Genomic DNA, 15,034 nt, shown 5'->3' with positions numbered 1-15,034 from the left:
GCTGTTTAAAATACACTGCCAACAAAGACTGGTGGTTTGGCTACTTCCCAAAAATGGTCTCCAGAGCCAGGTAAAGGAAAGGAGGAGGAGGACACAGAGCAGATGGAGAACAAAAGTTTGATAAATTTTGCTATTAATAACAAAAAAAAAAAAGGAAAAAAAAAAGAAAAAAAAAAGGAAGGAATGAGATTTCCCCCTTGCTCTGTAAAAGAATTCAGCATGACATAGAAAGCTCAGTAAAACCATAGCACTCTTTCTCACCAGGGGACAAAGCCACAAAGGGGGAAAGAGAAATGGGTGGGAGCCAGTATTTGTCAGAGTGATCCAACATGACTGAGCTCAGAAGCAGGCCAGTTTCAGACTGAAGCTGAAAGATCAGCTTTTAGGATCAGCAGTACAGCTTAACAATGCACAAATCCAAGGCTGTTCAGACGCCACAAATCAAGGATGTTCAGAAGACCTCTCAGTGTAATTAGACAGTCACATTCTTAATAAAACCTCAGCATTACCCTGGAGAGAAAAATCTAACAGGTATTGGCCAAAATCTGTGAGGTAAGCTCAACTGCAGAAATTTAACACAAAATATTAAGAAACTTGAGAGAAAACCCATTCCAAAGGGGTAAGAAGAGCTTAAGACCATCTTCCATTGTCAAACTGGAGATCATGTGGACATAAAGTATATAAACTTACATGTAGCTGTGCCAGCGACCTCACTGTAATCTCTTAGGACATGTTCTTCTGAAATAAGAACAGAAAATTATTCAAGTATACACAACTTACAGAACTCTTTTCAGTCCCTTATTGTATTTGTGGGAAAAGAGGGACTGATAAAAAAAATGCAACACACTTTCTGAATCAGACTGAAGAATTGCACACAGTTCCTTTGACAACTGGTGATTTTTTTTAATTTAATCTAAAGGCCAGTAAATCAAACCCTTAAGTATTAAAGCTGTGCTCATCTGTGAATTCCTAATAGCTGTTTCTGCTGGCTGGGACCTTTGCTATTTGCTTAAATGTATCAATTCCTAGAAAGCTCTGACACCTGAGCAGAGCTTTGCCTAAAATCCAAGTCAAAACCTATTTCCATAAGGATGAAATGCTGAGTAAAAGCACAACACTGCGGGACCATTGAAGCTTGTTCCACATAATTTCAGCACGCTGAATCTACTTCAAAAGCAATGAATTGCTACAGAAGTGCATCACCAAATGTCTGAGATCCAAACCCATCTTTACTGATGTCAACACAAACTTCCAGTAACCAAATCAATAGTAGAAAAAGTAGCTCTGATTTCTAATTGCTGTTCCTGACACCGTGGTTCCTTACAGCTGTGAACTATTTCACTCTATTAACACTTCCTGTCTCAACATGCTCAGAATTAAGGGAATTACAATGAATGTCACTGTTTTCACACATCTAGTCAGCTCCCTGGGGAATTAGGAACAAATTGATTTTGTTCTGCATATATTTTTAGGGTATATTGTCTTCTCTTGAGCATGAGACATTTGTATCATTTGTCTTTTAATACTTTTAAAGTCTCCTTACATCTCCCAAAAGAAGAATAAATAATTAAAAAAATCATGGATGTGGATAATTACAAAGAATGTTAAAGAAAGTGACTTCTTTTCAGAAATCTAGAAATCCTATAGTTTATTTTAAAAGTTATGTAGCTGTAAATCTGTGCTTCTCAGCCCATTACATTTCATAACAGCGCCATCTACTGGGTGAGGCCCAGAAACTAAATCAAAGTACATTTTGCCTCCCTCCATATTTTTGCAATTAAACCACTGTTTCCCTCTGAAGCTTTTCCCTTAATTACTGATATCCAACACCTCCTCCAAAGGGCAATATAAAGAGATATGGAAAAGTAATTGCAGAAAGCTGGTAGTGAGGGAATACTGCTGAAGATTTCACATTGCAGTGTTTCTTTTAAATACAACAGTAGTGTATTATTACTATTTGGATCAATTCTTCCTAACCAACCTGGTGTCCTATTGAAAAGAAACCTAGCAATCCAAGTCTTGATTGCATTTCATGTAGCACACGCTGCCACGTGCTTTGGAAATTCATTCAGGGAAAAAAAAAAAAAGATATTCCTTCTTCCAGAGACGTGAGTTTCACTTGTTTATCTACAGTCCCTGGTAACACCTCCCCAGGATTCTCTTTTCCAGCAGCATGCATATGGTATATGTATGTATGCATATGGCGATTCCTAGCAAAGCCCTCTGCAGACATCTACAGTACCAGAAGCTCTTCCAGAGTGGAGAACCTCTCAGGACGAGAAACTACAACTGAGAACAACATTTATAGTTCCACTGAAAGATGCAATTTCCCTGGAAACCTACAATAATACCGATACAGTGTGAAGAGTGCACAGCCTTCATACATAATGTTATCTCATATTATTTTTGTTCTCAAGTAAAAGTAGTCACATTATTTTATTTTTTTTACTGGAAGCCTGTTTATGATTAACATAATCTAATCATTTCCATTTAGAACTTCATCTGAGGTCTCCTTTTCTAAACAACACATCATTACTGCCCCTAGTGTTATCCTAGCAATCACAGCTTGGCTTTTACACAAACCTCATCAGTAAGGCCCAGCTACCACGTCCTGTCACAGTGCTTCAAAGATCTGACGTAAAAAGTGACTGCATTTGCACTCTGCAAGGTGATTACAGGAGCTGAAAAGGAAACGTGTTTAGGGAGATGAAACAGGTAAGCACAGGGACCGGATAGGTAAATGGAAGGAATTTCTTTCCCTTCCTCTTACATGTATAGTTGCAATGATTGGCATATGCCAAAAGAAATATGTTTGTTCCCATTTCAAGTCCTAAACCCAAATTTTAAGAGAAAATAAAGCAAAACTCGTGAGGACACAGATGCACTGAACTATGGGATAGATTCCAGATGCCCTGACTGTATTTGGTGAGGGAAGCAACCGATCTCTCAGATGAAGGCTGTACATGGGATGCCCCAAAGACACCCAAACTTCTTTCTTTGAAAGGGCACGGACAGATGGTCAATAACTGCTTTCCAATACAGACACACACCAAATGAAACTCCTCCTTTGGAAAAAAAGAGCAAAACCAAACTATTTCAGTCTGGAAAACACATCCCAAGTGCTGGGAGCTGTGCAAGGCAGCTGCCCTCTGCCTCACCCACACACCCACTGCTCCCAAGAGAGAAGCATGCAACACCACACTGCCTCCTGCACACCTCTCCTTCTCCACCACCCTCCTGCGAGTGTCTTAAGGGCTGTGCTGCTGTTCTGGGATGAAGAACAGCTTGCCGCAACAGGAAAATGCACAAATGCTCCCAGTTCCTCTCTTGACATCTGCATTTCTACACATGCTTCCTGCCAGCTGCAAAATAAATATCTGCCTTGTGGTTAATTGTCATCATTTCCATATAAGAAATGCAAGCAGGGAGGAAGATTGACTTAAAGGAAATTAAATATTTTTTTAAAAAAAGAAGAAGGAAGTTGTGAGGAAATTTTTCAGTGTTGCAGCACACCAGGCTCATTGCCTCCAGAGATGGGAGAATCGATGAGAAATAAGACCAGACACACAATAGCACTTTAAGACGTTAGCTGCATTTCTGGTTTCTTTTTCACATGGGCAGGGCCTGGAGCTCTTCCAAAGGCATTGCCTATACATATACATGGACAGCATTACTGTTGTATACACCAGGAACAGAGAACAGCAGAGCAACTGAGCACTGCTCTGCTGAATGTAAGCTCTGACCTGGAGATTTTAATAATTCAGAACTGCCTATGAGTTTACAACTAATATTTCCTAATGTCCAGATTCTCAGTTCTGACCACTGGGTCTCAAGCCCAAAAGGATATCAAAGAAAGAAGAATCAAAGGACAGACTCATGGAGAGGTAGAAACAATGGCTTTTTCCACTCATACTAAATAGTACTGACCAAAACAAAACACTAGTTTATGCCATGGAACATTAGCTAAAGATTTACTGTGTCCAGAGGCACAGGATGATGAACTGTGAACACCTACTTGCTGAAAGTTTAAAGTAGAGCTTTGTATTAGTGATTAGATGATCAAATTAGTCATCAATCTGTTGTACAGTGATATTAACCTCAAGTTTGTGATGAGATCTGTACCTTTTAGTGTGAGATCTTATTTCCTCATAGCTTAATATTTTAAATTTGGTCAAAATGTTTTCTTAATGGGCTGTTCTCCAGGAATATTTATTACCTTAAAACTCCCATGAATTAAGTACTATTTTTTTTGTCTTTTTTTTTTTTAATATGGGAGCACTGATAAAAAATAGAAACCACATCCTCCCTTAGTCTCAGTCATATGCTACCAGAAGATCTCTTGCATTCTCTCTAGCAAATGTGTGACTGTGAGATATGAATTGGTGATCTCCTTCTTCTGTAAGAACAATACTAAAAAAAATTACAATTATTTTTCTACTACATGGAAGCACAGTTCTATTACACAGCTCTCAAACATGAAAAAGTTGATTACGTTAGTTACATCTAAGAACAACTCTACATTAACATTCAGTTATATTCCAAACTGCTCTTCCTTTCTCTTTTCTTCTTTTTCTTCTGTGCACAACTCTAAGATGACCATCATAGGGTGAACATAAATCTTTATGCAAATATCAACAGCAAAGATCAGTGCTATTTCCATATTTAGGACTTCCTCAACTGCTAGAGCCACTCCTCTAAGATCCCTTTAGTGCAACTCCAACAGTTACCTCGTACCAGCTTCATTTTGGAAAAAAAAAATGTTTCTTTTCACACTTCTGCTGTTTTCTTACCGTAAGCCAAGGACTCCCTTCACACATACTGCAAATATTTCTAAATAAGAACCACCATTTCCTGTCTTAAAGTTTTCTCCTCTTCTTCCAGCTCAAATCTCTCAGCAGATTCAGAATGCGACTGCAGACTGCAGAGGTAGGCTCTTTTTATTCTCAGTTTTGGGACATGGGCTGAAATCAACAAAAAATGGGGAAGGTATTTGAAGTGACAAGAGCCTTCATGTAAGACTAAATCTTTCGCCCCCGGCTGCACTGAGGTGCTTTGCAAGCTTCTATACGAAGCTAACTTCATCTTTACTAATGTACACTTCTATGTACATTTAAAATTGCTTGAAGATATCGAGATGTCTTTCTCCCTCTAAAAGAGTTGGAATTTATCTTAGACTGAATTATTACCAATTTATATGAAAAGACGAGGCAAGTTATTCTTAGATATGCATTAGTGTTATCTCATAAAAGCAGAACAAGTTGATACAAAATCAAAGCTCCAATTGCTTCTATTGAAAAGTCAAAAGTTCAGACATCATATGTGAGATTAACTCTGCCTGTTTACATATGGTCACAGACAAAATACTGTTTTCACTTTTAGGTGCACATGCTACCTCTTTACTAGCTTATAAAATTACTTTCTCCTACAATCAACACCTTGTAATATTTCTCTTTAATTCTTTAACTATTTTAAATGTTGCTGTAGTTTAAAAGTTTTTCTTTGGTTCATCTAGATACATCTGTTGGCTTTGTGTGCGTGTGGCTCTCTTGTATATGAAGGCATGCATTTTTCATCAAGCGTTTGGAGTTCCACATTGATAAGGAAAAACACAAAGTTGTGGTGCCTGTTATTGGAAGTAGGAAGCGTAGGAAAAAAAATAAACATCTATTTTAACAGAATTAAGTATAGCCTAAACGTCAGCATGCTTTGGGAATAACCTGGGGGTTTCGTGCAATGACAGGTGAACTCACACACAAGTTTCTTCTTTCCAGAGATCCTTTCCAACCCCAAGCTCACACCTCTTCATGGTACTTTGGAAGTAGGGATGAACCAGAATGTAAGCCTCTCTTGTCACTCGGACTCTGGATCTCCTCCTGTCAGATATACACTATTTAAACACAGTCAGAAGGTGTCTGCTTTAAATAAGACAGACTTGACTCCAGCTTTGTTTAACTTAACTATCAACTCTGCCAGTGATGTGGGTGAATACAAGTGCAAAGCTGAGAATGAAATCTCCAATGGTGAAAAATACAGCAGAAGTCTCAACTTCACACTTAAAGGTATGTCTTGCTGTATTAATTTTCAGCACATTTTATTTTACTGGATACAAGGAAGATATCTTTCACAAGAAAGGTGGTGAGGCATTGGAACGGGTTGCCCAGAGAATGCCCCATCATTGGAAATGTTAAAAGTCAGGTTGGATGGGGCTTTGGCAAACCTGATCTAGTAAAACCATCCCTCCTTAATGATGGAGCTGAACTTAACTTCTGTGAACTGCTACCATTCCCTCAGGAGTCAGCAGTGTTGTTCTGGTATGCCCCACTGAATACTTCATCCTTTATAGGCATCTCTTTCTCTAATGTTGCTGCTTAATTCAGAGTCTTGCTTTGGAGTTTGTCCTGTAATCAGCACTGAAATCTTTTCAGGTTCTTTTTGTTGCTGTTGTTTTTTACAGAGCCAGTTTCCAAACCAATGCTGAGCTCACCCAATTCTCAAGCAAAGGAAGGTCAAAACGTGACCTTGTCTTGTCTCTCAGAGAAAGGCTCTCTCCCTATCACATACACATTCTTCAAAGACAGACAGAGCATCCAAGCCCCGGTGAAGATGCAGAAGAGGGAAGCAGCAGTGATTTCCGTACTTATCAAATCCTCTAGTGACTTTGGAATGTATAAATGCAAAGCTGAAAATCGCCTTCGCAATAATACAAAATACAGCAACAGTTTCAATTTCACATTAGCAGGTATGCACATAGCACACAGTGTACTACTGCCAATAAGCAGCCAAGGACAGAATGCAGTACGAATGCAATTATTTAGCCAGAAACGTTATTCCTGCAATGTAATGCTCAAATTGTAATTATTTCAATAGTAATTCTAAAAACTGAGTTACTTTTAAATTAATGCAAAAGACAATAACATGCAGCCTAGATAGTAACAGTAGAAGTGACTCTGAGGATGAGTGTAAAGGACTCACTTTTAGAAGAGATCCCTGGTCCACTCCGCTCTGCCTTGGGGCAATAACAGTTTCCCTTTTCTCTCTGATCTCTACGAAAGAGAGGGTCATTGACAGCAGCAGCCTCCCCTCCTTCAGCTGTGGTGGTTGTGTGCAATTTGCACTCTGAGTAGTTCTGTTAACCACAGCTAAACCAAAAGCTGAAAGAAATGCAAGGTTGTGATTTTAGCTGGCAGAAAAGACTTTGAATACAAAATAACATTTCCTTACATAACCACCTTTTTTTTTTTTTTTTTTCCTCCAGAGGAGAGAAGCAATTCTCAACCCCTGATCATTTCCCTAGGACTGATCTTACTGCTGTTAGCAATAGGACTTGCTCTGGCAATTCCATTTTTCATAATCCCTTCATATAAAGCAAGTGAGTTATTTGAACATGTTTCATTTTCTGGAGGGGCTGGTTTATGTCTTCAGTATATTGTAGTGTGCAAACACGTTACAAATTATGGTCTTGGCATTTTAGGAAGTTGTTAACTCTCCTTTTAACCAGCCTGCTGTAAAGACATTCAGTGTAAGACTTCTACCAACATTTTCAATAGCAGACCTAAAATGAGGGAAGCAAAGAAATAGCTAAAACAAGACAAATACTGAAAAGAGATGGATGTTCTTTGTTCTTTGTAAAGAAAGTCTATTAAAAATGCCTCTGTTAAGGAAAGATGTTGTTTTCATGATCAATAAGTATTCAAAAATAAAATGGAACTGCTAAACCACCTCTAAGACAAATTGATACATGCACAAGGTTGGCTTTTGTTTTGTTTTGGTTTTTTTTTGCAGAAAAATTTACACCTCCTTGGTTCTCAACTGGCCATACTTCAACAGAGAAAGTAGAAGAGTCAGAAGACTACGTCACATATGCAGAGATTGGCAAGTTCACATCACTCTCCACATAGCCACAAAACTGAAATATGCAGGAGTTTGTACAAAGTGCAAGAATGCTCTTGTGCTGTGTACAGCTAGTATGGACCAATTCCTTTGCACACTGCAGAAACAGCAGAAGGGAACACCTGCTAAGTGAGCTGTTAGTACTCCTACTGACCGTGCCATGGCAGACACAACTCAGCATCCACCTATTGGGCAGTCTGCCATGCAGCCAAAACCACAACTGATTAAATGCACTGAAGTTCCATAAATAAAATGGAGAACTGCATTTGATAACTTACAGTGAGGATAGAACAGCCATTACAGAGGAAAAGAAAACTAGAATAAGTAAACCTGAGGTGCAGTGGCAGTTAATTAAGAACTGAAAACAGGCTACAAGCAAGCTGCAGCAAAACAAAACGTAGCTCCTGCAATCTGTTCAAAGTACAGTCATTTGTAACTGAGTTAACCACTGTTCATCTTTAATCCAGAGCCAGTTCAACCAGAAGAAGAATATGTCAACCTCTCTGTTATAAGAAGAGATGAACAAGGTAAAAACCTTATTTTGTAGTGGTGGAATATCTGATGTGCACAACTGTGTTTGGGGTGAGGGGGAAGATTAGGGTTGGAACAGCAGAGAGTAAGGTGAATAGTAGCAGTTACATATTGAAACTGCTAACTTACCATGGGAAATATAAGAGTATAACTTCATCTAAGCTAAAGGGGGAAAGATTCCACAGCTTAATTTTGTAACCATGCAGGAGATGTTACTAGCAACCAAGTTGCTGGTGGTGTGTTAATTCTTCTGCTGTGTCTTTACTAAAAAAAAAAAAAAAAAAAAAAAAATATCAACATGAATTAATTTTACTCTTTTCACAGAGAACAGAGCATGTGCTACAATCTATACAAAGGTCCTCATCAGAGATGGAGCACAAGGTAACATGGCCCGTGTGATTAACTAACTCTATTACACATTTATAAAGAATCTTTCAGTTCTCACATATTTATAAGTACCACCACATCTGCTCAGTGATGATGTTCAGATACTGATTGCCTGGCCAAAATTTACTTAACAGATCACATAGTTGGTTGTCTACTACTAAGAAAAATCCTTAGGTAATACTATGGTTATAAAACAAAACATCTAACAGGTGGATTGCAATTACAAAGAACAAAAAGCAATCCTGTTAAATAAACAAGAGTTTCTTGTCACTTTTTATTTTTAATGGCCAAAAGCACAGTGGAGTCACTGTCAGGACAAGAGCAAATCTCCTGTGCATTTAACCATTATTCCTGAAATAAGAACTGGATTGTATAAGAGCACAAATTAATCAAAAACTCTTTAGTCATTACAAGAAGTTATTTCAACTTTGTTGTCCTCCCAGGCTAGAAGATCCATATCTGACTTTTCTATCTGCTATTACCCAGTGGTAACCATAGCAGTTTCTCAGTTCTCAGAGTGAAGTAAAACCAAAGAGAGAGAGTAAAATTGAAGATGGTTATCAATATGGTTAGCCCTGCTGCAGAGGGACAAGTCTGTCTCTCTCTTCTTTTCCAGGTAGCCTGGAAGACATTGATTTGACAGAAAGGTGATACATTATTAAGTTTTAGCAGAACTCTTTGCAAAATGGCTGAATCTGTGGCCATTGAAATCATTTCAGGCACAGACACTTACAAAAGTTACTTTTATTAGATACATTTAAGTTTATACATTTTTAGCCGATGCAATATACTTAGTTAAAAAGTCTTTCAACCTAGAAATGTGCATCATTTCCTTCATGGTAGTGTCTCTGCTTCTCAGCTGGACCACTCCATTCTCCAGAGTAGAATCACTTATCAAGACCATGAAGAGAACACTCATCTCATCATACCTGCAAAGAAAAGATCACATCCACAACTGCTTCTGATGTATGAAATTGCAGATAAGTTACGTATCATAACCTGAATGTATTTATTTTGGCTACGATGCACTAAGCTCAGTGCCAAGACATTCATTTTCTTATGAACATTCCTTGCTGTCCTGACTACATTTCTTTAAATTATTACATTACTTTAGAGCATTAATTGTTATTTAATGACCTATTATAAGAGTATTTTTATAGAAGTGATTATTCTGTTATTTAATAGCCAGACTTTGAAAACTACTGTACATGAACCAATCATTATATCTGTTTTTCATGCACATTTTCTCTGTGGAAAAGAAATTATTCATCAATATGTTCATGATCGATGGGTATGAGCTCAAAATGTACTGCTGATACACAAATCATGGAGGAAGAGTTCAACTGGAATACTGGTTTTTATTAGCTGAAATAACTCCTGCACATACATCATTTGGACTTGAGGAACTTTTAAGTTCAGAACTGGGCAGAGCGTGCCAGCTGAAGCAGTACTTAAGAATAGAACACAGAACTGGTCCAGATGCAAAAAAAGAGGAAGACAGTTTTGCAAGTTTATGACTCGTCTTAAGAAATTTACTTTCATAGGAGAGTCTCTAACAGAGATCTCACAATTCAAACAACAACCCTGGAAAAAGTGTGGAAGGCTAATGTTTCATTCAATTCTTAAAATGAACAGGCATTGCTGCTTCTAATAAAAATCAATAGAATCTGAGTTTATAGACCATATGCCTTTATTTGTGTGGTTATTGCACTCAATAACTTCTTGCTGAAAAAAGCACATTTTTGCTAGTTCACAGAAAATCACCCTTTACCTTTGTACATTAACTTACTAAAAACGTTTCTCCTTACTTTGTGTAAAGCTGCTCCAGAGATAGCTGTGTGGTTTCAAGATAACCCGGCCACACAGCAATTCTATTTTCTGATAGTTCATTGAACAATCCTTGACAAACCTGTATTTATTTAAGAAAAAAAGTAAAAAGAACCATTTTGAGAATCTAGAAACAAATCGAACTCTGTTACTTGCAATATTAGCATTCCTAGTTGGTGTTAATTTACTGGCTGAAGTGATCTCATTGTGTTTAGCTGTTTAGCAATTAAATCTCAACTTTTATTTAAAAAACACATCAGCCTAAGTTTCTTCCCTTCTGTGGCAACTGGCTTAATGACTGACTTAAGGAAAAAACACAAAAAACCTTGAAGTCTGAAGATAAAATCCATGAGTTAAGATAACTATGAAAGATTAAGAACCCGAGAGGGATTTTGTCATTTATTTTACCTATTTTTTTTTCCTGAAACAAATTCAAACTTCCTAACAGTGCTAAAGCAGTGTGCTAAAGCAAAGATGGCATCTGCTTCCTCACTGTACTTCTTCAGCCATGACTCACAAGCTCACTGTGGAGGAAGCATTATGAAATATGTGCAAACATGAATCTCAGGATTGAAATAGCAGCACTTTCACCAACATAAACAGTGCCTGACTTTCAGTTGAAAGTCACTTGGGAAGTTAACACTGTATATTAACACGTGTTCTCACAACATACCTGTCGCAGCTCTGTTGTTGGGCCCTTCCCTACATCCAAAGCCACTTTGATAGGTGTTAAACAAGGGTGAAGTTTAAGTACCTAATAACGTCACAAAAAGCAAGAGATTACTGAATACGGCCAGTATGAACACTGAGACAGAGCTACAGAATACAATGCAGTCATTTGAAGATTTTTCATTGAGATGAAGCAGCTTTGCTACTAAAGGTTCTAAACACAAGGAATTTTTCTTACAGCTCAAAATCCTGAACTAGAAAAAAGCAAGCCATATTTCTGATACTCGAATACATATGCCAGCTAGGTAATCAGAATGTAAGTTACCATTCTGTTTGAGTCCCAGAAGAGGAGAGATGAAGTTTAGTTAGCAGAGCTTTAGTGGGACTGTGGAGATCAAAGAGACAGCCCACTAGGCAGTTACTATCCAGCCTACTGCTTATTCTTAAAGACAAACACCTGTTTGATTAGCAAGCAGTGTGAATGCTAGCACTGTAACTCTAGAAAACCTCAGTAAGAGTAGGATTCATGACGGTCACTGAGGGAAAATGCCTCACTGCTACCTGTAACCCAGCTTTTCTGCTCTTGGGAACCCTCAAACTCTGCTAGAGAAAATTGTCTCTTCTAGCATTTTCTCTCCCTCTCAAAGCAACTACATTCCAATTCCTCCAATGACACCACTTACATGGCAAAAGCTTACTAATCACTGGAGAGAAGGTATGAAAGGAAAAGTGATCTCTGAATGAGAGAAAAATTGTTTATGTGGGTAAAAAGGACTACAGAAGCAGTCCTGTGAACCCAGTCTATTGCTAGTACTGAAAACTGTTCTGCCTGCATCCTTTGGGGAAGGGAACAGAAATATAGAAGAAAGAGATGATTGAATTTATCACCTTCTCTATGAATTATTAGGTTTGTACTCAACACAATGCTCTCAGACAACAAAAGCACTTTGCTGCTTGCTTTCACAGGCACACTGATCTCTGTTGACCTAGGATGTGATTTTTGGCATTCAGGCCCAGCACTTAAGCACATCCCTTCCCTCCATCATCCATTCTCCCTTTCACTAGTTACCTTTCTCTGCGAATTTTTCTTTGTTGTCAGAGGATTCTCAGCCAGCTGGAGAGAATCAAAGAGATAAGCTAATGCTCCTTGGTCCAGATTTCCACTCACAGACAGAACGTGAGGAAGAACATTCTTCCTTCCATCCCGGCCCTGATGAGGAAAAAAATAAATTACAAAAGCCACCAAGCAACTGTGATGGGGTGGACACCTGAAAGACTGCTGCAGAGGGCCTTTAATTTATTTTAAATGTATAAGGAGGCAGTGAGCTCAAGAACCCTTCATATATTCAGACCTATCTTACAATCAGCTGCATTTTAAAATTACTGGCAACCTTAACATGTAACAGTGAGTCAATTAGTTTGTAACAAAGAGAAGAACAATATAGCTCACTGCTACTTTCAAAGAATTAACTCCATGCATAAACAACACAGCATCACTATTTTATAACATCTGCCAATGAAGGTCTGATAGCAGCATATCAACTATACTGATTTTACCAGAAAAGAAAAAGAAACAGTCAATAAATAATTGGATCAGCAAATAAAAAGTTTCTCTCATCTTTATCATAAAAGATTCTCCACACAGTAAGGTAACGCTGACCAGTAATTTCGATCTGTCTCCTGGATACATCTGTAGCAGTTCAGTGTCACCAAGGTTTTTCAACGTTTCTATTGTTTCCTTCCCCCAAGGAAAGTCATAATGCAAATTAAATCCCCGCCTTCCTTCTTCATCCTGGAAGTCACTGCTGCTGAAGTTGGATGGACCCACTGCAAACTGAAAATCAAAGATATAAGAGCTGTTCCACTGTTGTGAATGCTATATTAACTACAAAAGCCACATCTGTGATGCCAAGAGAAGCTTATGGTTCACAGCAATTTTATCATCTTTTTTTTTTCTTTTCATAAATTTATGAAACCCAAATCACTTCAATTGTTTCACAATGCTTTTATCTCTAAACCTTTGCCTTTCTGCAAGTGTATCACAAACCACTTCATGGCTTTGTCATGATCTTAAGTAATTTTCAGTTTCTTGAAAGGAATTTATGTATTTCAGTTACAAGAATTGGCAACGAATCAAAAAATCTATTAGGGTGCTTATTTCCCCTCTCCATGAAAAAACAAAGGAGCAGGTCAAGATTGCCCATATTACACCACTGTTACCTTTCTCCACCATTGCAGTCTCTGACGTAACCAATAATCAAGCCACTGTCCTGCAGTTCTGGGAGAGCTAAACCACGTAAGTAACGATGTAGTCCTTTCACCTATTCTTTAAACAATAGCAAGGTCAGCAAGTTAACTCCTTCAGAAACAACAGGAAAGAAGCAAGAAATGGTTTTCAAGAGTAATCCAAGTTGAAACAACTATGCATACTTGTTTAGGTATGAAGAGAGATTTATCACTCTTTATTAGTCTACCTTCTAAGCTTTTCGTTGTGTTGCTCACTTCCTGGAATGGAGTGAAAACATACTCCAACTTCAGCAAGGCCACAGGGCAGTCGCTTGTTCACAAGTTCTAAGCAGCTAACGTACTGTGCCAAAGCACCTGCCAGAAGACAGACAAGTAATTGCAACAGCCACAAGGTATTTTATAGTAGGAACGAATACAGTGCATTAGCATATCCACAAGAGTAAATGAGGGTAGTAACGATGATTTAAGACCCCATTGCTACATAGTGCTTATGCTTATAGCATCATATTTTGTGTTCTGCGGACATGAGCTCAGCAGCTCACAGCCCGTACCTGCGGGCACTGTGATTTCAGCATCCTACGCCTTCATCGCAGGGCAAAGCGTAAAGCGCACACCGACGCTCCGCTGCCCGGCTTCCCGAGTACAGATGGCAGCAATGAGACCCTCCCAGCGCGCTGCCACAACCGGAAAACGAGTTCCCCTGAAGGCAGCTGCGAACGGCCCGGGCTGCCCGAGCCCTGCGGAGCGCCGCCGTTCGTACCGGGCAGGAGGCTCTCACGAAGCGCTCCCGCGCTGCCCAGCGCTTCTTGCAGAGCCGCGCCGCCGGGCTCCCGGCCGCAGCCCCCGCTCTGGAGAATTTCGCGCAGGGTTTCCGAGTGCAGCAGCCGCGGAGCGCCCTGAGTGTACGGGGAGCCGGCGGAGGGACGGCCGTGCACCGGGGAATCCACCGCCAACACCTGCTCCCGGCGGGCCAGCACCGCGTCCCACCACTGCGCCGCCAGGTTACCCCGCAGCGCCACGCCCAGCGGCCCGAAGCGGAGCTGCGCGCTCCGGGCCCGAAGCTCCGGATCGCCCCGCAAGAAGTGCCGCCTCCGGCACACCTCCAGCAGCAGCTCCTCCTGCCCACTCGCCTCCTCGCCGCCGGCCGCCGCATAGGGCCGTGCCAGAGGCCCGGCCTCCGACTCCCGGGCGGCGAGCGGCCGCCGCCTGATGGGAGCCGGGCCGCACAGACGGCGCCCTTGGCGGCAGCCCAGCGCCATCTTCCCCACCGCCCTCACGGCTGAGGATGGGGGCGCCGCGAGCACCGCGCACGCGCCACCTGCCGCGCGCGCAGGAAACAGGACCGGCGCGCGGCCCCGCACGAGGCCGAAGGAACATGGCGGGTGCGCATGCGCGCCGCCTCGCGGCCTTCACCCCCTCCGGCTATGTCGGGCCCCGCCCTGTGGCTGCACTCCGCCTTCACGGAATCACAGAACGGCCCGGG

At 40.4% G+C, this 15,034-nt stretch overlaps 2 protein-coding genes across 8 annotated transcripts; one reads left to right on the top strand and one right to left on the bottom strand.

Annotated features, from left to right (window-relative positions):
- The first annotated feature begins 3,772 nt into the window (after positions 1 to 3,772).
- On the top strand, positions 3,773 to 10,491 carry MILR1 (mast cell immunoglobulin like receptor 1). 4 transcript variants are annotated; one of them, XM_048964945.1, is made up of 9 exons: positions 3,773 to 3,884; positions 4,882 to 4,926; positions 5,772 to 6,059; positions 6,455 to 6,739; positions 7,256 to 7,369; positions 7,783 to 7,872; positions 8,358 to 8,417; positions 8,746 to 8,802; positions 9,668 to 10,491. In XM_048964945.1, exons 1-9 carry the CDS (start codon positions 3,773 to 3,775, stop codon positions 9,691 to 9,693), a joined length of 1,077 nt encoding a protein of 358 aa, XP_048820902.1. In that variant the 3' UTR covers positions 9,694 to 10,491. The 4 variants fall into 4 exon arrangements, with proteins under 4 accessions (XP_048820902.1, XP_048820898.1, XP_048820899.1 ...); XM_048964941.1 differs by lacking the exon at positions 3,773 to 3,884 and adding an exon at positions 4,688 to 4,791; XM_048964942.1 differs by lacking the exons at positions 3,773 to 3,884; positions 7,256 to 7,369 and adding an exon at positions 4,688 to 4,791.
- On the bottom strand, positions 5,761 to 14,943 carry POLG2 (DNA polymerase gamma 2, accessory subunit). 4 transcript variants are annotated; one of them, XR_007380431.1, is made up of 11 exons: positions 14,652 to 14,943; positions 13,779 to 13,905; positions 13,525 to 13,630; positions 12,965 to 13,138; positions 12,374 to 12,514; positions 11,309 to 11,389; positions 10,617 to 10,717; positions 9,621 to 9,737; positions 8,551 to 8,685; positions 6,973 to 7,151; positions 5,761 to 5,873 (listed from the first exon to the last, which is right to left on the bottom strand). XR_007380431.1 is itself a non-coding variant. In XM_048964940.1 (8 exons), the coding sequence occupies exons 1-8, from the start codon at positions 14,808 to 14,810 to the stop codon at positions 9,572 to 9,574; spliced, it is 1,395 nt and encodes a 464-aa protein (XP_048820897.1). In that variant the 5' UTR covers positions 14,811 to 14,920; the 3' UTR covers positions 8,862 to 9,571. The 4 variants fall into 4 exon arrangements, 1 of the variants encoding a protein (XP_048820897.1); XR_007380429.1 differs by having other exon boundaries at positions 14,312 to 14,920; XR_007380430.1 differs by having other exon boundaries at positions 5,781 to 5,887; positions 14,312 to 14,920.
- Positions 14,944 to 15,034: the final 91 nt, after the last annotated feature.

Source organism: Lagopus muta, chromosome 18 (genome assembly GCF_023343835.1).
Source record: "Lagopus muta isolate bLagMut1 chromosome 18, bLagMut1 primary, whole genome shotgun sequence".
Classification (NCBI taxonomy): domain Eukaryota; kingdom Metazoa; phylum Chordata; class Aves; order Galliformes; family Phasianidae; genus Lagopus; species Lagopus muta.
Note: the sequence above shows the minus strand (reverse complement) of the source record. Positions and strands in the feature narration are given on the sequence as shown.